We start from the raw sequence: 23,340 nt of genomic DNA on the forward strand, positions 1-23,340 counted from the left end.
TTAAAAATAAAGTTTGAAAGCTCAATTCACAAAATCTGTAATATATTTGGTGGGTGGGTTTTACTCTAATTTATAATTCTCAATCACCAAAACACAAGAAATTTCAATAAAACACCAGATTAAAAATATCTTAAAAAAATTAATTAATATCACCGATTAATCATGATCCATAAATCAAGTCAAACCGTGATTTGTGGAGATAGTGGTAGTAGCAGTACTACACACACGTAATATATAAAAAAAAAAAATGTTATTATGTTAGTTGTTTTTCTTTTTATTTAATAAATATATGAGTGGTTGATAAGTATTATAAAAAGATGAGTTGTTTGGGTCCTTACGGCCTCTTTCTCTCCTCTGAAGAAAATAAATAAAGATAAATTAGTCAATTGTTTTTGGGCTGGGGTGGAGCCTCTCAAACCCATGGGCTGGTTGGGATTTTATTCCATTTCATTCCATTCCATTCCATTCCATTCCATTCCATTCCATTCCATTCCATTCCATTCCATTCGTTCTCTTAAATTCGAAAACACTTTTTAGAGTGAAAGTTAGATTTGATTTATAATCTCTATGATTATACATTTTGAGTTTTTTACTTTGATTTATTTCGGTGGTTGAGGAATATGCAATGTGTTTGAAGGTATTTGAATTATCAATATAAAACTGCTCATAAGTAATTAAGATAATAAATTAAGGCTGTGTTTTTAATATATTTTATTGTTTTTTTTTAATACAAGTCAAGTCCAACTTGGCACTCAAATTTATTTAAGTACAAAATTTGCATATGTCCCTATATCTTTATAATATATATTTAATATTTTAACGTAATTAAGTTATTATAAAATAAAAATATTTTGAAATTATAATTTTGTTTTTAAATTTTTTATAAAGATTTAAATTGTTATTATATATATAATTCATTTTTAAAAAAAATTAAAAAAATTAACATATTCATCTATAAATTTTTTTTTTTTTTTGACATTTATACCATTATTATTGTGTCAAACAAATATTTTAATAATATAAATAATATATATTAAAATTATTTTTATTATAAAATAATAATTGAATTTAAATTTTTATATTTTTTTCAAACATGAAAATTAAATTATATTTTAATGTCAATTATTGTAAAATTATAATTACAATATAATTATAATTCCTTAATCACAGTGGATATTTTGAATTGCTTGATTGGAAGTATTAGATATACGATAGACAAGTGTCATCAGTCCACTCTGCTTCAACGGTTCAACCCATAATTTTCAAGTTAACTATTTAACTCTCCAACTCTATCTAATATAAAAGAAAAATAAGACTAAAATAAATTAAGAAATTTAATTATAATTATAAGATTTATTTAGAATGAATAATCCAATAACAAAGAGTTTCACAGTTTATACATTTATATTCTTACACTTCTTTATCACAAGTTTGTTTCTCATTCAAAATTTATTAATATAAAGAAATGATAAATGTATGAATTTATTAAGTAAACTATTAAAATAAATTTTAAATAAAAAAAATATTATCATTATATATTCATAGTTTTCAAGTCTTTAAAAAAAAATATTCTTCACCTAAAAATCATCATTAACTATTAATTTTTAAACAACTAACCTATTATTTAAAAAATAAATAAATTACCGAACAATAGACATGGTGAATTAGTCGGTGATGGATGAAAATTTGTGAATAATCTTTTTTTTTTTTTTCTAGATAAAAAAGTAAAAGTAAAAATGTGGGTAGTGGTTTTAGGTTCAAGTTTTGATGTGTAACCATCCAACCAGGCCCATGGTAAAATTGTGGACAGTGGTTTTAGGTTATTAACATTTTTTATGTGTTCACAGGGAGGGCAAGATCGGCATTATATATACAGCAATCTGGCCCAAGTAAAATCTCGACATTATTAATTATAAAGTTCGTGTCTTTCCTCAACTTCTCGCTTGTTCTAACACTATTCTTTGAGTAATCTTCCGAATTATTTACTGTCTTCAAGATGGCGATGGCCAGGAAGTTCTTCGTCGGCGGTAACTGGAAATGCGTAAGCTTTCATCCGATCTATCTGATCACCTTTCTTATTCATTTGTATTGTTTTTACTTTTCCCCCGGATCTGATGTTCATAGTTATCATCGTCCTTCCGACAACTGGATTTTGTTTTCAAATTTAGGAGATTGTTTTTAATTGTGTCCCAGATCTTGAGATCTTACTTATTAAATTGGTTGTCTTGATCCTGTAATGTTTGATTACCCAGAATGGAACGACCGAAGATGTGAAAAAGATAGTTGCAACTCTTAATGCTGGCGATGTTCCTTCAACTGATGTTGTGGGTAAGTGCATGCAATTATAATGTTTCATTTATTATTCCTGAGATGAACAAACATACATACATCTGGATTGAATCATCATTGCAAATCATTTGAATACCAATCTTATTGCCATTTCTTTTTATGTATAACAGAGGTGGTTGTTAGCCCTCCATATGTTTTTCTTCCTCTGGTTCAGAGTTCTTTGAAACCTAATTTTCAAGTTGCTGCTCAGAATTGTTGGGTTAAGAAAGGAGGAGCTTTCACTGGTGAAATCAGGTAAGGATCTCTTTAGACTATTTGTATGGATCACCATTATCATATGCGAGTTATTTCACAATTCAATCAAATTGAATCATGATAATTTCATTTTCATGTTCTTGGTTAAATGTTGAGTTCTAAATTAAATATCTTGCTGCAGTGCTGAGATGCTTGTCAATTTGGGTATCCCCTGGGTCATTATTGGTCATTCTGAGAGGAGAGCTTTACTAAAGGAATCAAATGAAGTAAGTTTTTGTTTTTGTTTTAGGATTGCACAACTTCATCTAATAAGTTAATTATCTGCATATATATCCTTAACAGTAATGGTGTATTTGTAATTTCAGTTTGTTGGAGATAAGGTAGCTTATGCTCTTGCCCAAGGTTTGAAGGTCATTGCTTGCGTTGGTGAGACTCTCGAGGAGCGTGAATCTGGATCAACCATGGACGTTGTTGCTGCACAAACTAAGGCAATTGCTGGTATATTTTCTCATTACCTGTTATGATCATATTATTACAAGATCTATTACAAGATCACATGCTCTCAAGTGCATTCATTTTCATGTTTCTCTTGTTTCTTTTAATCCCTGTTCAATATTTATTGCAGTTGTCTTTTGAAGTAAACATAACCTTTGCTACAATAGATCACACAAGCATTCTAAATAACATGCCAAATCACCCTTTTGTTTTGATTGCTCTGTTTTGAAAAGCATTTATTTGTTTCAAAGGAGTTATGGATTGCTAAATTAATAGTAATGTAAATGAAGATGGTTACAAAGATTTTATTTACTGAAAGCTAGCTCATATGTTTTCCAAATCTGTTTTAGATCGGGTAACAAGCTGGGAGAACATTGTCTTGGCTTATGAACCAGTTTGGGCCATTGGAACTGGAAAGGTTGCAACTCCTGCTCAAGCTCAGGAGGTAATTAGGAGTTTGTTTGAACCTTTTAAACTACGATTGTGTTTATGTATCTTTCCTTTTCACAGTGCATTTTCTTCTTGACATGATGACAGGTACACAATGAACTAAGAAAATGGTTCCAAGCAAATGTTAGTTCTGAAGTTGCTTCTACAATCCGCATCATATATGGAGGTACATTTTCATAAAATTATATTTAAAAATGTTGCAATTAAAAGAGATTAACACAAAATATTTGAATGCAGGTTCTGTGAGCGGTGCCAACTGCAAGGAGCTGGCGGCACAGCCTGATCTTGATGGCTTTCTGGTTGGAGGTGCCTCCTTAAAGGTACTGAATGGATCTACTATTACTATTAGTTATTTGAAAATGATTGGATCTAGTTCTCATATATATATTGTTTGTTGTCCATTTATAGGCGGAATTCATTGACATAATCAAGTCTGCTGAGGTGAAGAAAAATGCCTAAACAAGAGCTGTTGGTTGATGTATGAGATCCGGATTTTCTCATGAAGTTTCTTCATGAAAGACAGTACTAGCCTTTTTTGAGAATAAATTTGTATGCTCTTTTATTCTTTTTGATGAAAGAAATTGTGGAACATTATGTGTTGTTTTTGTTGAGGAAATCTTTTGTAAGAAGACTATGGGGTTAGTTATATTTTATTCTCTTTATTGTCTCTTGTTTGAAAATTGTTTTGATCATCCTCATAATTTATTTTTTTTCATTTTACATTATGATATAGAAACTCACTATTAAAGACAATGTTAGTAAATTCAAATTGGTGGAGACATAGAGATTAATAGTTTAGTGGTAGAGCTCATGTAAGTTAAAAGTTGAATATATTTTTGTAATATAAAATTTGATTTCAGTTTTTTATTTTTTTATATATATTCTGATATACTTTATTTATTTAATATTTAGTTATAAAGTAATATTATAAATTAAATAATATATATTTATAAAACATATTAAAATAATTAATTATTTTGATTTTGATGTTTAAATATATAAATATATTTTGTGAATATATATATTATATATATTTATTAGTTAAAAGAAATCAATACAGAAAATAAATAAAAAAAATAGATATGGTGTTAAATATATTAGTATTTTATTTTTAATATTATTTATTTAATACTATATTTTAAATAGTTTATAAATATATATTAGTTTAATTTATATTATTATTGTATAACAATTTTTTTTTTTTAAATATAAATTTTAAAATTGAAATAAAAAGTTATTAAAAAACAAAATATTAAAACAATATTTAAATTTAAAAAATATATATTTAATTAATCAAGATAACTTTTAAACTTAATAAAAACATTTTAAACTTATTTGATAATACATATATCAAATTTAGACTATACTTTAATGAACAAAAATATCAAATATTATTCCTTTTAAATTAGAATAAATTGAATTTGAATGACAAATCTAGTAGAACACAAATATTTGAAAGGAGGTTTAAGAATGTTTTATTTTTAAGTAGAGTAATGTAGTAAGTGGGCTCCATAATAAGTAGGCCTACATCAATCCCAGCACTACAATTAAAAGCTATAGGTCTCTATGACGTTATACTGACGCAGCTGGGCATTTTAAAAGCTATAGAAAAAAGCAAAAAAAAATATAATACATGGGTATCCTTTTCTCAATAAATATAATAAAATAAATCAAATAATAAACCAAATTATTCTAAAATTTATCTCTTAAAATAATATGCAAGAACTTGTTTGTTTTTGTATTTCTTTTGGGATTATTTAAAAAAAAAAACTTTGTTTAATAAAAGTAAGTTATTTTGTGTTTAATTAATTTAATTATTAAAATATTATTTTATATTTAAATGTTAACTTTAATAAAAATTAGGCAATAAAATCTAATCAAATAAATTAAGTGATAAAGAGAATGATTGCTTAATAAACAAAGTGGCAAAAGTTTGATTCAACCTATAAAATATTTTAATAAATCAAACTCTTATTTCAACACCGTAGCACTATAGACTTTGTGCACTTATTCTTATAAAATATTTCCATTAAAAAGGGTTGCTTAGCTTACCAAACATTTAATTAAATGTTTTAAAAATGGACTTTGTCGGTTATCTATTACGATAATATTCTTTTTAAAATTAACAAGATCTCTAGACATTATTTATAAATTTTAAAATTAAGATATTGAATAATGAATTTTAAATATTAAATAACTTTTTAAGATAAAAAACTGAATAAATCAAATAAAAACATTTAAATTTTAAGTATTCATTATTTAAATTAGTTTAATAATATTTAAAATTAATAGGTGAAATAAACGTTAACACTTTTATACCTTATATATTAATTATATTAGTTAATAAATTTAATATATTAAATTATATAATTAGATTAATATAATTTGATATATTAAATTTTAAATAAAATTTTAATATATATATATATTTTAAATTTGTATATTAGACAATTCATTTATAATATATTTATTAAGAAAGAAGATGACATAATATATTTTTTAAGTGATAATTCAATTTGTGAACTTTAATCCCTTATAATTAATTTTGTCATTATAACTATACTAATGAGTTAATATATATAAATAAATGAGATAAAAATGATATAAATATATATATATATATAATTGATTTTTTTTAATCATTATTCTAGATCTAGTTACCTTCTTCTCTTTTGAAATGATGTTTAAAATTAATTTATAGTATTAAAAATATGGTGGATAATAATAAAAAAATGAAGTGTGTTGAAAGAAGAAAAAGATATAAAATTTAAAATAACTTTATATATTATAGTAAATTTATTAACTTTAAAAAGATATTTTTTTGATATTTTGGTGTTTGTTTATACTAAATTGTTTAACTATTTTCCTTTAATATTTATAAGTCAAATATTATATATTTTTTAATTTTATTATAATTTTAATAAAATTTATAAAAATATGTGATTATAAATATGTTTGATCATATTAAATTGATAAAACAATTTAAAAAAATATAACTATTTAATATAAATAATTTAAAATTTTAATTATTTTCACTTTAATTAAACAAATCATTTGTAAGTTATTTGAAGTTGCCAAACTTATAAAAATAATATTATAAATTAAATACTATATCCTACCAAACTGTCCATCCGATTAAAGAAGTACTGATTGGCCGCATGTGGACAAAAGGTTATCTCTTCAGTCAAACTTTGCAAACATCAATTATTTTTAACAAAATCATTTTTTAATTCGGAGAAAACGATAAAATCATATAACGAGTTCATTGAATAAATAAATATTTTTCTAGTATTGAGACAGCATAATATTAATTCTCATAGCTATAAAACTGCCCATATTTATAAGTAAATAACATTATACAAAAATTACATATTAAAAATGAAATAAAACTATTACATGCATTAATGTTTTATACACAAGGAGACTATGATCCTAATTTTAAATTTCTTCAATTAAATTGACTATATTGAAAGATTCACATATTTTTTATTTATACAATTTTTCAACTGCACTAAGATAATGATTGTTTGACTTTAAATTATCATAATCCATATGAAATTGAAGATGAAATTGAAGGGAGTTTTTTTTGAGGGTGGTGGGAGCATTTGTTTATGTAGTTTGATTATTTGTGTATAACTAATTAATTCTTACTAACATATGCCTTTTACTTTAATATATTTGGTTTATTTAACGATCAACGCGGTTTTCGCGGAGATTATGAATATATGAGGAGTGATAGAGAGAGGGAATTTGGTGAGAAAATTTGGTGAGGGAATGTAAAAGTGGGAGGAAAGAGAGAAAAGAAAGAAATTATTTGATTTTTTCAACATTATGCCAAGTCATTCCCTCACCAAATTCCCTCGCCTAATCATTTCTCTTAAAATATATTAGACTTAAAAAAATGAATAATATTTTGTTTTTAAATTTTTTTAAAGCAAATATTTTTGCAACTAAAATTATTTATAAAACACTTAACTAATTAATTAGTGTTATTAAATTTCTTTATAAATCAAGGATGGCGGAATCTTATAATATCAGTTGATAAATAAAAATTTTAAATAAGAGAAAATCCATTTCTCCCTAAATCAGCCTAACATTGGGCTATCAAAGTCAATTTAATTTATTTTAAGACAAATTGATTATATAGAATCAATTTGTAATAAAATCAAATATAACCAGTAAATAAATTAAACCGTGTTCGTGTCAGACAAAGCCATTTATTAATTTAATATGTACTATTTTAATAAAAGAATGGGCTTGACAGACTGTTTTCCAGGTTATCTATTATTGTTAGAAAAATATAAGGATTTAATTACTTTAGATCAGTTGAAAATGGTACCCAACTAGATCCGTCAACTCAAAATATCAGTTTTATGGTACCCATTATTTATATTTTATATTTTCTCATTTTATCTATATATATTGTAATGTTATTTTTCTCCCTTATTTCATTGAGCTCCCTCAATTAAACATACTTATTAAGGTTTATATCCTTCTTCTGCCTGTCTTAATTTGTAAGATTTGAGAGGATGAGCTTAAAGATAACAATGTTCAATATCATCAATGGTAGGAATCACAGTAACTAAGTGATTATATATATTGTCTCATTCTTAATTAGAAAAAAAACAAAACAAAACAAGTATGCTGATGTCTGCCTACTATTCAGTTGCAACATCATTAGAATTGCGACATCAAATAACATTGTTATCGTCAATTGTCATAATTATTTTGTGTGTTATTTGACTAAGCATAATTTGTGTACATCTACTATAGGATCGATGCTAGTCATGTGTAATCGGTGAATCTTTGTGTCATGATTAGTGGACTTCATATATTAACCAGTATAATTGTTTTAGAATGCATTATTATTATTATTATTCTTTAGAGGGTTTTGTTTTTCAAAAAATTGTTTGTATTGTAGTTTTGAGCTATAATTGCTTGTATTGTGATTGAGAAACGAACATCTATAATATTAAACGAACTTGAGATGAAAACAAAAGGAAACAATGATTAAAATGTCCCAATATTATTATTTGAAAAGAGGACTAATTAATTAAGAGTCAATGGAAAGCAATGTGGTGGTGCTGTCAAGTGGTCTCAAAATAGAGCCCCTAGTAAATAAGAAAACTGCCAACAAATAAACAACCAACCAACCCTAATTTATAAGTCAACCATACAACAACGAATTTATGCAATTTTATAACTCAACCCATCAATTTCTTAATTAATTCATTCCCAACTTAATTTGTTATCACTCACAACTAGTCACTCTCACATGCAATTGTATATTACAAAACATAAATTTATTATATATATAATTCAATAATTGATAGCATACATAAACATACACATAGTTTGATTTTGAATTGAATAGGGTTTGTTTGGGAAACTGGTTTTGAAGGAGAAATGACTAAGTTACCCTCTGTCACTTAAGCCTCTAGGAGTAAGAGAGAATGCAACTTTCTAAGGGTTAAAAATGCCATTTAATGGAGACTTTTTTCTTTCAGCTAAAAATTGAATTCAAACAAAAATAAAATATCTATTTACAAAATTAATTAATTTATCAAACAAAATCCTTAACAAAGAAGTATTGCATATATATTTACATTTTTTTTTCTTACAAACTAGAATTTAATTTAAGAATGTTAGTTGGTGGACATCCACCATGAACTCTATACTACTTAAATTAGAGGGTTTTCTTAGTATAGCCATTGATTATAAAATCTACCATAGTATTTATATTCACATTAAAACTAAATACATTTTATTTTATTTTATTAGTATTATACATATGGAGCCAGAAAATAATTATTATAAACAAGGACAGCACTATTTGACAAGATTCATGCATGTGTTATATAAACTTTTGTAACGCACATATCTCAACTGTACCCGTATTAAATAAATTATTATAAAGTTAATAATTAGAAGAATATTAATAAAATCGGTCATTTGAGAGAGAGAAAGAGCCGGGACTAGAGGAGTGATTGAGAGAAATATGACAAAAACGGGTTTTAGATTGCAGCATATATAATTTAAAATTAAGTATAATTAATTTACTAATTTAAATTTAAGGCCGAATTAATTATAATCTGACGCAATACTCTTAATTATTTAATTGAAGCATATATATAATAATAATATCCAATCCTTATCCATCCAGATTCTCTCAACAAAAGTCTACAAACCTGCATAAAAGTCTTTCACACCTAATTTCTTCATATTTATCAATAATTTTATTTACTTAATTTGCTTATTCAACAATTTCATAAAAGCTAGCTAGGTTTTATTTATTGAACATGGAGTTTCATTTCTTAGCAAAAATAACTTGGAATCATGTACATATATATGAGTTATGACACGAGTTGTATAAATTGTCATCATAAGAAAAAACTCAAAACAACGTAACATTAAATTTTATTTATTAAACTTTTAAATTTGATACGATCAAAAGTAAAAATTAAATTAAAATTGATTCAAATTTTAATTTATTTTCCACTGTTAATTTTAATAACTCAATTAATATTTTGATATAGAATAAAAAATATTTTAATTAATGATTGAGATGATTCAATAACTATATATGTTAATATAATTTAAAATTTAACAAATAAATATTGGGAAAATGAAAATTGAATAAATTTTTTAAATGATCAATAAATTTAATTCAATTTATATAATAGAAAAAAGCAAAATATATAAACATACACAAGTTTAGAAGTAAACAATATTTTTTAAATTATTTAAAATTAATTCAACCAATTAAATGGAAGGTGTTTGAATTGAGATGTTAAAATTTTAAATTCAATTCTCATTTAAACAATTTAATTAAATTAAATTAAAGCTAAAAAATAATCATCAATGTATTACAGTGATAAAAGTCGACTTAAAAAATCAAAATATCATGAATTCAGTTAAATTTGGAATTAGTTTGAGTTATAGCGGGTCATGCTAGTTCTTCCAAATGATATCCAATAATTGAGAATTTAGATGGTCCTAATCTTTTGTTCATCTCTAGGAAATTTATCTTCCTTGAGTCAATATATATAAAAATAGATGCGTTTCTTTTAGATGAGGGTGAATTATAATGGTCCTTTGGATATATGATTAAGCCTTTGATGTATAAATTGAAATCGATTGGGACCAAAATGATATTTAGTCAAACAATTTAACTAACCAAAGTTTGTCATACTTAATTTATGTTCAAAATTGATTGCAAACGCATTTGTTTTAAAACATCCTAATTTAAGTGTGGATCTTCATAGGTTCTTGCTATCTAATCTAAAAAAATAAATTATAATTTATTTTATTATTTGAAATTATTAAAGTAACATTAGTTAATTTATATTTTAATTTTAGTTTAATTTGTTAAATATTAATTTATTATTTATTGGTTCCATATGTATAAAAATAAGGATGCCTATTCATAAATAAATTTTACTTTATATTGTTTATTACTTACTTACCTGTGCGCATTTGTTTAAGAATTTAACATTTTTTTAATAAATACATTTTTGTTCTATTAATATATTAATTTATTGTAATATTTATTTAATTAAAAAATATTGTAAACATATATCATCTACAATAATGGTCCAAGATTGGGGGGTTTTTAAGCCAAATGAATTTGTTTGATTTATTTAATTTTATATTTGAAATTAAATTGAAAAAGTTGAATAATTTTTGTATATTAAATTAACAATAAATAAATTATAGTTTGAGGATGGTTTGATTCTCAATTTAGTGGTTTCGATAGTCAAATTAGATAGAGAAAGAGATTAAATATTATGGAGACTACTTCCATGACAAAGTTTTCTTTTTGACATGATGCAAACAAGTGTCATCGTTTTGAACATCATGATATGCGTTGACAATATATGAATAGTTTTCACGTGGGGGTATTGCTACAATTTGTTCACTAATATGATTCTATATAATTTTTTATGGGAGTCAAAAATTCCTTTCAAGATCTCGTTCTTTAGATGGAGCATTATTCATCCTGAAATTATAACGGATGATATGTGCATGAAAAATGTTTTATTATGGCTAGTCGTATGTCTCACGAAGAGCTAGTTTGAATCAGTAACTTACTTACTTTTACATTGTCGAGGGATGACTAGTATTTGGAGAGAGTATTACTGAGATTTATTGGGTGATACTCGAGTTTTTGTGTAATTGGTGAGAAGTTTTGATTGATGTAGTTGATATGACAAACCTACATTTTGGGTTAACATACAAATTATTTTTTGTTGCACTATCTGGTTGGAGATAAATCGTCGAACTTTAAATGAACGTAATCGTCCGATGCGTAACATTTATAATACTATTATTATAACGTTTTCTAAGATTCGTTCAGGAAAGCCTTAATTGTTATTTTCGAGCTCGATAAATTTATTGAGTACCGTTTTTTTAATTTTTTTCTTTTAATGTCATTTTTTTTATTGTGTACTTAAACAATTTTTTTTTAATATACATAAACCTTTTAAAAATAGAAATAAAATTTTATAGTGTAATTGAAATATTATATTAATATCCATTATTGTCTCAAGTTCAAACTTAGTGAGTGCATTTTTTTAGGGTGTTCGGGCGGGAGGGTCAGGAGGTGACCGGTAGCCCTATGCGACCACCACCTATTTAGCCTTACCATGTCGCTGACCCGACAATAGCAGCCCTGATCGATGGGTGCTCTATCAAAATTTTATTTGTTTAAAGTATTTATTAGAAAAAATTGAAGATTTATTATATCATTTAAATTAACCCAAATAATAATAATTTATTCTAAGTTAATTAATTAATAATTTTTATTATAATTTAAACCCTATTTTGATCCTCACAATAGGCGCATTAAGTCACCTCTTCCAAGAACAATAAAATAGTTACAAGATTTGAAACTATCTATAAATCTATTTTAATTTAACTTTATAATATTTATTAAAGCGTTGGGAGGTACTAATATATATATTTATCTTGTTTAGGCACATGATAAAATTAAACTTGATCTATATAATTAGTGGTGGGGTTTATTCTGGTGAAAGATATATAGAGGATTTGAGACTTATCTTCCATTGGAAAAGTAGAACTTGATGATCATTTGCCTCTCCACACATGGATGGATCGGTGTGAATAGTCCCTCTCAGGAATTCTATTAATATATAATATATATATGATAATGATAGTGAATTTTTACCTAATTATAATTAACTGCCTAAAAAAGTAAAAGAGGCGGGAAGAAGAAGAAAAAGAAAATGTGCTGTAGAAATGGAGACATACAATTAATTAATTAATTAATTATTTGGTCACAAGCAGGTGATTTTCAACCAGCAAATATGATTCAATGAATCCCATCATGCAATCATCTCTCGTGACTCAGATCTTATATCATCAATTCAATATATAACGCATTAATTATATTTCCTTTTTCTCAACTACACAATCTTCTAATTTTAAACCTTCTTTTTTCTTAAATAACTTCAATCCCGACTTCATTTCTTTTACAGAAAAAAATAAAAATAAAAATGATTTTAATTGGATGTCAATTTGAGTATACGACTTTTTAGGGGTTTTTTTTCCTGTACTTTGTCCTTCCTAATTAATTTGAATGTTTTTGTTTGATTTTTTACCCTATCAATTTGACTTTCTTGCTTATTAACCGTGATTCAATTAAAATAATATCACTTTTTAAAAGATTATCCACATGCTCTAATGCTCTATTTCAATTATGGTAGTGGATCGAGAAGAATGAATGACGACCATGTAAATTATTAATTTGGGTCGGTTCAGGGCTAAAGCCATCAAGTATCACCAATTCACCACATAAAATGAAAAAAAAAAATGGTAAGACTATTTTAGTATCAGTCCATAGTAATTTATTCAAATAAGTCTCTTTCATAAGATTTTTTAATTTCTGGTTGATACAAATAACATAAATAACATGTAGATAGTTTATATGAATTAGTGAAAAAAATAAAATCATAATAGCGGCATCAATTAATATACATATTGAAGAAGATGGGAAGAACAAAATTTTATGTGGACCAAAATGATCTTAAAAAGTGGACTCCTCAATCTATATTAGATACCTACAAACCGAATTATTATTCATATTTTCAAAATAAAATAAAAATGATCACATGATTCATTCATTTCCCTTCCTTTCTCATATGAAATAATTATGTCTTTTAATATCTAAAATATCTATTACTACTTATATATAATTATAATGGTGAATATGATTATGATTGTAAAATAATATAAATAAAGAAAAAAAAGACATTTTTTGTATATTGAAAAAAAAAAAAAGAAGAAGCTAAATTAATTAACATGTGCTAAATAGATTAATAATTAATGCCTTAAAATAATTAAGGTTTCTACAAATGGATATATATTTAATTAGATAGAATGAGTGAGAGAAGTCCAAACAAGGCTTAATTAATTATGTGGAAAGTCGCATCTGAACAAGGCGACGGAAAGTAAAAGCCAAGTCAACACTTTTTGTCGTCGGCCGAAAAGGTCCTCCGTCCGTCCGATGGAGCTCCCGTGAAGCCATGACTAAAAAGCCCAAAGACAAGATTATATATAAATTACTCTCCCCCATCTCACCCACATCTACTTTTGCATGTGTTTTATGTTCATACTCTTCGATCTAGCTAGTCTCTCTTCCTTGGCGGGTTTGGAGTTCTATCAATGGGTTCGTGTCTCAGCGCCCGATTAACAGGTCAGATCCTTTTCTGTTTCTGTTAAATCTGCAAAAATCCAGGCTTTAATTTCAATTTAGACTAATAATTAGTCTTCGATCTAATTAATTTCAGGGGATAACTCAAAACTGAGCAACAGAAGTGGTAAGATTTCAAGTGGATCCGGTAGTAGTCGTGTATCTGCGTCAGGTTATGTAACGCCGCCGAGAACAGAGGATGAAATCTTGTTAACTTCAAATCTGAAAGGGTTTTCCTATAATGATCTCAAAGTAGCAACCAGAAATTTTCGACCCGACAGTGTGTTGGGCGAGGGTGGGTTTGGTTGTGTCTTTAAGGGTTGGATTGATGAACATACTTTCGCAGCTACTAGACCTGGTACTGGTTTGGTTATTGCTGTAAAGAGGCTTAATCAAGAGAGTTATCAAGGTCATAAGGAGTGGTTGGCAGAGATTGCTTATTTGGGTCTCCTTTATCATCCCAATCTTGTTAAATTGATTGGTTACTGTCTCGAAGATGATCATCGTCTCCTTGTTTATGAGTTCATGCCTAAAGGAAGCTTAGAGAATCACCTTTTCAGAAGTATGTTTTTCTAATTTTTGAGTTTTTGGGTAATGGGTATTTTGTAAAAGATTGAATGATTGATATTGACTTTATAAACAGGAAGTTCGCACTTTCAACCACTGTCATGGAGTTTGAGAATGAAGGTTGCTCTTGGTGCTGCTAAAGGACTTTCATTTCTTCATAGTCCAGAAGCCAAAGTGATATACCGTGATTTCAAATCTTCAAACATTCTTCTTGACTCGGTATGTGGGTGAATCCATTTCTTTTTATCCTTTAACATATACATACTAACTAATCGAATGAATTCTTAAAAGTTCTTTTCCTTTTTTCTTAACCATCACAAACAGAATTACAATGCTAAATTATCTGATTTCGGGTTGGCTAAAGACGGGCCAAGAGATGGTAAGAGCCATGTTTCAACAAGGGTTATGGGTACTTATGGATATGCTGCTCCTGAATACATGGCAACTGGTAATTAATTACCTATTACCTACAATATCTTGTAATTCCTTAAAGTTGTCTTACTTAATTCAATTTGGTGTGAATTATATAGGTCACTTGACATCCAAGAGTGATGTGTACAGTTTTGGAGTTGTGCTACTTGAAATGTTGACTGGTCGACGAGTGGTAGACAAGAGTCGTGCTCCGGGCGAGACCAACTTGATCGAGTGGGCTCGGCCATACTTGACCAGCCGACGAAGAATTTTACACATAATGGATGCCCGAATAGAGGGTCAGTATTCGATGGGAGGGGCACTCAAGGCTGCAACACTAGCCATCAAATGCATTGCCAACGAACCCAAGTTAAGGCCCACCATGATTGATGTGGTTAAAACTTTGGAACAGCTGATAGATTCCTCCAAAGATGTGGTCGCACCTAGGAATGAATCATCCATTAAATCGAAAAACCCTCTTCATAAAGGAAGCGATAGTAGTAGGAGATGCGCTGATCAAAATGTTTCTTATAAAGGAAGAGCCGCATCTTATCCTAGACCATCTGTTTCACCAATTCAAGCTTAAAAATATAACTCCATTTCTTTTTAATAGAGTTCTGTAAAGAAAGGTGAATGTGATAATTGCTGTTATTCCTGTCTTTCTTCTCCTTGGCAAATATGTTATTTCTTAAGAATCAATGTAACGAAATTCCTTAATCTTTTCTTGTTTTTGCTTTCATTACTGTCTTTCTTCTCTTTGACATATATGTTTATTGAGCTCTATGAACTTCCAAACCACAATTACTAAAGAAAAAAACATTAATTTCATTATAGATGTAAAGTAAATAAAGTTGGATCTATCATTGAAGGATCAAATGATAAATATTACCACTTAAATTCTGATCAAATCTAGCAAACTAAAAGATATCTAGTTCTAGAATTCAATAAGAAAGTTTTATTGTTCATTTCCATCTCGATCTCTAGTACTTTTACATATTGTGCTTCTTCTGAGACTTTTGAGGCGTTAAAACGTACATCTTCACGTCGTGGGGATTTACTTCGGCTGTTATCACATTCTCGACTGTTGTTGTCTTATGCTGCAGTTAAGTCAATATATATATATATTTTTTAAAATATTGAAAATTTAGGTAGTTAGGTTATCAGGGGAATATCTAAATTAAATGATAATTTCTTAATTATAAACATTTCTAACCTCCCATAAATCACGTGCTTTCACAATAGTGTTGGGCCTAATTCCAATATCGGACCAATATGCAGTGATATTGGCCTTTTCCGATCCTCTGTTCCATAGGACAACTGTGTATCTTTTGTGACTAATGGGTCCGGCCCAAACCTATATTGAAACGGATAAAATAATTAAGTTTATGAACAAACAAGTGAATAAATATAATTAAAATTACCTCTAAATCTCCGTTTTGTACCATCTTTCTCCCTTGTATACCAAGTTTATCTAATAATATACAGTAGACATTCAAATTAAATACACAATAATTAAACATTTTTACACTATTTTAAGTGAGTAATTATTTTTTTACCTTGGTTAACTGCAATAACTTCCGGGTTGCTAAGCAATTCGAAAGTGGTCTTATCCATTGTTCGAACATCACATCCGATAATAAGAGGAGCCTATAATATTGTTCAAAAATTATTATTTTTATTTAAAAAAATTATAAAACTTAAGAGATGAATCAAGACATTTACTCATTTACCTTTACCATAGCCCAAATGCTAAAATGAGATCTGTATTCATCGGTTGTCATGTTTCCATTTCCAACCTCTAGCATATCAGGATCTAAAAAGAATAATATAATGTATAAGATTATTGATAATAAAAAATATATATTACAAATGTCAATAAATTACCATTAAACCCTCCAGGCCCTGCATAAGCTGCCCATTGATCATTGGAATCAGCAATACTAGTAACACTGTAACAGGAACAACAATATTCAATCTATATATATTTTTATGTTAATATAATTCAATTTTTGTTTGTAAATCGTGATTAAATTAAATAAATAATAAAAGAAAAAGAAAATCATTTTACCTATCCCAAGCATCCCTAATATCTCCCGTGGTTCTCCAACTGTTTCCAATAGGGTGTCCCCAAGTTGATACGTTTAAATTTCCCCTAATATATAAATTAAATATAAATAATAAGAAATACAAAAATATAAATAATACTATTTAGCAAAATTTAAAATATAACTTACCATTCACATAACGAGAAAAAAATTGATCTTCCTGAATCTAACAAAGCTCGACTCATTACAGGGTACCTACAAAATATAAATTGTTTGAGTAATATTTGATTGAAATTATTGAAAAATTTAAATCTAACCTCTCTTGTTCTGATGTACCATCAGTGTAACAATTATCATATTTTAAGTAATCAACTCCCTGAGAAAAAATAATTTATTAAGCATATTAATTTGAATGAAACAACATGTTGATGAACATATTAATTTAAATGCAACATAACATATTACCCATTTAGCGAATGAATAAGCATCGTTATTTTCATATCCAAGTGATCCAGGCATCTGTTTGCTACAAGTAAAAGTTCTAAAAAAACAAGTAATTAGAATTATATTAAATACATTTTTTAATCACGATAGAATTATTCAAAAATAATATTATTATACCCGGCACTAGAGTATAATCCCAACTTCAACCCTTTAGCATGTAAATAGTCCGACAAAGCTTTCATTCCGGAAGGAAATTTAGTAGCTTTAGCAACTAAGAATCCCTGTATACCCAATATTAATAGTTTCATAAAAAACACATATTATTATAATTTAGAAAATTTTAAAAATTGAGAAATGTAAAGGTTAGGAATATATCGACCGCGACCCTCAAATAGTACCTTTTTGTCTCTTTTTTGTTCGGCCCAACAATCATCTAAAATATAGTAAAAATAATAATTATTGTTTGTTTTTCAATCACTTTTCAATATGTAAAATATGTGAAAAACTTACCGATATTAACATATTTATAACCGAGTTTTGAAAGTCCAGTTGACACTAGTGCATCAGCTAATAAAGAAACAAAATGCATTATAATACAAATAATAAACACAATATATCAGTTTAAATTATGGTTAATTAGAAATACCATATTTTAAATTTACCTGTTTGTTTGATAAGAGTCTCGTTCATATCACATTGGAAACGATTCCACGTGTTGAAGCTGTCAATCCCAATAAACTATATTAGTGAATTGATAAATATATTTGAAGAGAGTTGTAAGAACCTAACAAATATCGGTTTTTAAAACATTATGACGACAATAACTTGATACATAAAAATGAGAATTTATACTCACCCCATCTGAGGAGTCTTGGCCATTGAGTTACTTATTAAATTTCTTCTAGAATGGGGCCACATGGTGTGGTTAATTTCGGAGTCTGGAAACTTATTCATCAGTTTCACTCTAGCATCGACAACCATTAAAATGGTTGCATACACCATGAAGAACAACCATGAAGATGCCATGAAGGCCTTTCAGAATTTTTTTATAAAAGTATTGTGAGGTTCTATAAGAGATATTGAAAGTGTGTGAGATGTTAGCTAGACAATGTTATCCTTTTATAATTAGATAACTACCTAATTTAATTAGTTTATAATCAGAGAATTTTGGGGAGAACAAGATAAGGTCAAAGAAAAAAAAAATACTCATCATTTATACGAAAAATATGTTAATATGACAATTTTGATTACTACTATTCAATAGCATATTAATGCTTTACCATATATATTTTTTATAATTAATACAAAAAAATAGTCAAATATATGACCATTGAACAATTCTCTAATGAAATTTCAGGTCTTTAATTAATTTTATTTAACAATAAAGAAGATAAGGTCGAATTAATGTTAGTAAATTAATGTATATTGAGCTTATTAAAGGTTAATAAATACATATTCTTTATAACTAATATCCATAAACTAGTGTATGAATTAATGTCAATGTATAAAGTCTATAAACATTAATTCCATAACTTAGAGTGTAATTTTTATTAGTTTTTTTTTTCAATTGAAAATTTTGTTTTAAATCCTCACATGATGTCCCAGATCAAAGTAATATTGCAACATGGCATATAACATGATGTCATCTATTATTGTGTAAAATACACAAAAATAACAATATAGGTAGGGAAGACCTTTCATCATGCTTCCGTTTGGATAAAGGAATATTAAGATTAATTGTAACTTTTTGCGATTAGTTTTTATAGATCTTTGGTGTTTATATTTTCACAATATAGATATGAATAAAAAAAAAGTCTAACTCGCATTCACTCATTGAGGGGTGACAACCCAAGAGAATGCAGTTGATGAATCCTAGAATTGACCAATAAAAAACTATCTTTGTTATGTATTGTTAATCTTCAATATTTTAATGAATATCTAATTTAATTCGGTGACATAATTTTTCATAAATATTATTAGAATATAGTGATAGTTTGATTTTTGTTATACTTTTTAGATGGTTTGGTTTCTGTGAATATCTCACTTTTCAAAAGAAGATGATCAAATTATGTAAGAAAACGAATCATTAGCGACGGTCATAAAGGCAATATAAAGAAACCGTCATTATTGATGGAATGAAAAAGATGGTACTAATTTACCGCTGCTAATTCTTGTTGCTAATTAAAAAACTAACGACCATATTTAATTATCGTCACTAATTATTGACATTTTTTCTCGGCAGAATCATCATTAACCGATCATCTATATATACAGGGACGAATCTATGTAGTTTTTTTACGGTAAAAATATAAAATTACCCTTAATTTCTTAAAAGTAATTAATATAATTCATTATTTTTTTATCTAATTATTAAAAAAATGGTAAAACTTTATTTTTTTATACTTATTTTTTTTTTTAATTTTATAATTATTATTTTAAGCCCACACTCAATTTTTTTTAAGCCCACTCCAGTTCGAAATACTGGATCCGTCCCTGTATACATACTTTCACTCATGATACAACTTCAAAAATTTGAAATTCAAATTTAAATTATTCATATATATATATATATATATATATATATATATATGGAGTGGAGAGTGTTTTCATTTTTTTGCATTGAATTTCACATTTAATTTTAGATAGGAATCTTGTGTTTGAGCTCGTTTTGTTTCCCAGCATGATCCATATCAACTTAATTATAAGTACATATTTAATCTCATTGTTTGTTTCTCCATATTTTTTCAGTATCATTTAATTGAAATATATATAAATTATATGATATACATATTAATTTTTCAAATCAACTTCATAAAACGTATGGAGACATTATAATTTATGAGGTTTATGAAACACGTACGTACGTACGTGCAATCAATAATTAATTATTTAAATGATGTAGTTAATATATAGTTATAAAAGTAGAATGACTCATAACTAATTTAAGTTATTATTGCATCAAGTAGATGTTCATAATCAATTAATAATTAGATTTTAACGGAGATATAAATATTTAGAGAAAAGGGGGATGGATGAAGATCATCAAATTAATTTAGGAACAGCTGAAGCCAGGGGGCAGTTCCTTCTGGCAGACGTTGAGAAGCATGGTAAAGGAGATTGGAACATTAAGTTTGATCCCAAGAATGTTAGCCTTAATAGCAGTGCAGAGACAGACCGCAGCCTCGAGGTCAGCCATGCCCTGGATGAGCGCGCAACACTTTGTGGTGGTAGGATCGGCGACCACTAGATCAACCAATCCAAGCAAGTCCATGCACACCCCCAACTTTAGAGTGTCCCTCGGGCATGTGGCCGGCGGGGTGGGGCAAGGGGGAGGGGGGCATGGAACTGGACGCGGCCGTGGTGGTGGTGGTTTGGGCTTGGGTGGCTTAGGGCAAGAGCCGCAAGCCGAGACAAGGCCGAAGAAGAGGAGGTTTATAGAGAGGAAGAGGGCTAGGGAGGTTTTGGAAGAAGCCATATATATAATTGTATTATATATGTTGTGGAAAGCTAGCTAGGGTATGTATTTATAGTGGAGCAATCCCATGTACGTACCCATGTGTAGTGTCGCTTTCTCTAGCAGCTGGCATGGCATGGCATGGCACCATCACATCTTAACACATATAGTTTTATTAATTTAATGCTTGTGTCATATTCATATATGCCTTTGCTTACCTACATTACGTACGTACACTCTTTAATTACACATAATTTCATAATTACTATGTTATTTAAAAAAATGTTAAAGGATAATTAATCGATATAATTATTAATTATTTCGGTAGAATGAAATTTGGAAAAGTTAGAGGTTGGGCAGAGAACCTGCTATATATATATGTATCACTATCTTCAACATTATACAATAATATATTAATGTAATATGTCACCAACCAAAAATAATTATATAACAACAATAATATAGGAAATATAAATTATTATCTTATCAGCTTGACTTGGTAGGGTAAGATCCAAATAAGGCTTTCTGTCAAAACTTTGTCCTGATGCTGCAAATTCTGCACTTCCCACTCCGGCCACATGCACCTCCTTCATATCTGTCCCACTTCCTACATAGCTCAAATTCCACTTCAAAAAACAAATATCTTGACCCTATATGAAAATTATATTAAAATCATATTTTGTTTTTTTATATAATTACAAAAGATAATATTATTAATTTGGTATAAGATCGGTTTAGGAGCTCTCCCTTATTTAAGACTTTTGTGCCCATTAAAATATATCTGTCTACGGTATATTTTTTTCACTCTTGTTGTCTTACGGTTTTTATTTTTGTATTTCGGTAGTTGTTTTATTATGTTTAAACGATTTCCATTTTTTATATTTCATGAAAAAATTGATATTTTTTATTAGAAAGTTATGATTTAAATTTTATTTTACAACATAATACATATATAAATAAGATCATAAATATAATTTTTTTAGATGAATTAGAAAATTAATGTGATAACAAAACATGGACTTCATTATTAATTATATTATATATATGTTCTTGTGTAATTAAGAATTAAAGTTATAGATGTTTTTGTAAAATCATCTCAAAAACTATATTTTTTTTAAGATACCCAAAATGGGATTTCATCATTTTCTCTCTTTTAAATCACATTTTTCATCCAATTGATACCCCAAACCGTTCATAAATTCAAAACTTTTTTCCCTTCTAATTCATCCCTAAACTTAATTTAATTTAGGTATACATTAAACTTATTTATATAATATATTATTTTAATTTAATTATTTAGTTTATTTATATAATTTAATTTATTTATATAATATTTTTTATATAACATAAATTTATAATAATATTCAAAATTGATAATAATGTTAAAGAAAATATTATAATAATGTTAAAAAAAATAATTTGTGTATTTTAATATTTGAATTTTTAATAAATTTATATAAATAATTTACAATCAAATTTAAAATATTTGAGTGATATTAATATATTTTAATTTAATTTATAATATTATAAAATATATGGGGTGATATTAAAAAGATATAAAAGTTCATGTAAAAAAAAATATTATAAGAATATTCTGTTGGTTTGAGAATGAGTTTTCGGTTAGAGAAAAATTACGTTTGATGTGACATTTAAATCAAAATAAGTTTAAAAATAATTTTTTGGTTGTAAATGGTCTAACGGACAAACCTACCTCAATAATTATAACTAGATAAGCAACATTTTTTTTACTCTTACTTGGAAGAAAAAGTCAAATAAAAGAAAAATGAGAAAACTTCATACGCTTAAAACTCAAAAGCTAAAGAATTTGTACTTTATGTGGTATCCAAAAAAATAGATAAAAAATGACCACATGAGAAATAATATTATATATATATAATTTATTTATTTATTTTCTTGACGGGTACAATCAGGGTTTTTATGTGTAACATAAAAATATAAAATAATAAGAGCAAGAGATCATGAATAAATCCCTGAAGAGTTATATTTTATAATATAAAATGTGTGCATGACAATGTTTTATAATTAAGTTTGTTGTGCTAATTATTAAATTTGTGCTAAAAATATATGTCACCTTCTAAAGTTTTCTCATATTTATTTAAAATTGAAGAAAAATTATAATTACAATGGTTTACAATAACAGTCACTTTTACAATTTATTTTTTTATTTCTTATTATTCCATCTCTTACTACTCATTTTT

General features: G+C 27.0%; 4 protein-coding genes across 4 annotated transcripts; 2 read left to right on the top strand and 2 right to left on the bottom strand.

Annotated features, from left to right (window-relative positions):
• The first annotated feature begins 1,881 nt into the window (after positions 1–1,881).
• Positions 1,882–4,166, top strand: LOC124925882 (triosephosphate isomerase, cytosolic-like). Its single transcript, XM_047466003.1, has 9 exons — positions 1,882–2,041; positions 2,253–2,328; positions 2,460–2,583; positions 2,726–2,810; positions 2,910–3,042; positions 3,390–3,484; positions 3,577–3,655; positions 3,727–3,809; positions 3,898–4,166. Exons 1-9 carry the CDS (start codon positions 1,997–1,999, stop codon positions 3,946–3,948), a joined length of 771 nt encoding a protein of 256 aa, XP_047321959.1. The 5' UTR covers positions 1,882–1,996; the 3' UTR covers positions 3,949–4,166.
• A 9,872-nt stretch (positions 4,167–14,038) lies between these two features.
• LOC124923737 (receptor-like cytoplasmic kinase 176) lies at positions 14,039–15,917 on the top strand. Its single transcript, XM_047463700.1, has 5 exons — positions 14,039–14,203; positions 14,298–14,762; positions 14,844–14,986; positions 15,092–15,215; positions 15,298–15,917. The coding sequence occupies exons 1-5, from the start codon at positions 14,173–14,175 to the stop codon at positions 15,762–15,764; spliced, it is 1,230 nt and encodes a 409-aa protein (XP_047319656.1). The 5' UTR covers positions 14,039–14,172; the 3' UTR covers positions 15,765–15,917.
• Positions 15,918–16,167: 250 nt separating this feature from the next.
• On the bottom strand, positions 16,168–18,693 carry LOC124925066 (alpha-galactosidase-like). The gene is made up of 15 exons (XM_047465040.1): positions 18,524–18,693; positions 18,330–18,388; positions 18,178–18,234; positions 18,066–18,100; positions 17,845–17,948; positions 17,689–17,764; positions 17,541–17,599; positions 17,413–17,478; positions 17,247–17,330; positions 17,063–17,127; positions 16,909–16,991; positions 16,735–16,825; positions 16,600–16,649; positions 16,392–16,532; positions 16,168–16,275 (listed from the first exon to the last, which is right to left on the bottom strand). The coding sequence occupies exons 1-15, from the start codon at positions 18,691–18,693 to the stop codon at positions 16,168–16,170; spliced, it is 1,248 nt and encodes a 415-aa protein (XP_047320996.1).
• Positions 18,694–20,704: 2,011 nt separating this feature from the next.
• Positions 20,705–21,142, bottom strand: LOC124923738 (14 kDa proline-rich protein DC2.15-like). The gene has a single exon (XM_047463701.1). The coding sequence runs from the start codon at positions 21,140–21,142 to the stop codon at positions 20,720–20,722; it is 423 nt and encodes a 140-aa protein (XP_047319657.1). The 3' UTR covers positions 20,705–20,719.
• Positions 21,143–23,340: the final 2,198 nt, after the last annotated feature.

This window comes from Impatiens glandulifera, chromosome 2 (genome assembly GCF_907164915.1).
Source record: "Impatiens glandulifera chromosome 2, dImpGla2.1, whole genome shotgun sequence".
In the NCBI taxonomy this organism is placed as follows: Eukaryota; Viridiplantae; Streptophyta; class Magnoliopsida; order Ericales; family Balsaminaceae; genus Impatiens; species Impatiens glandulifera.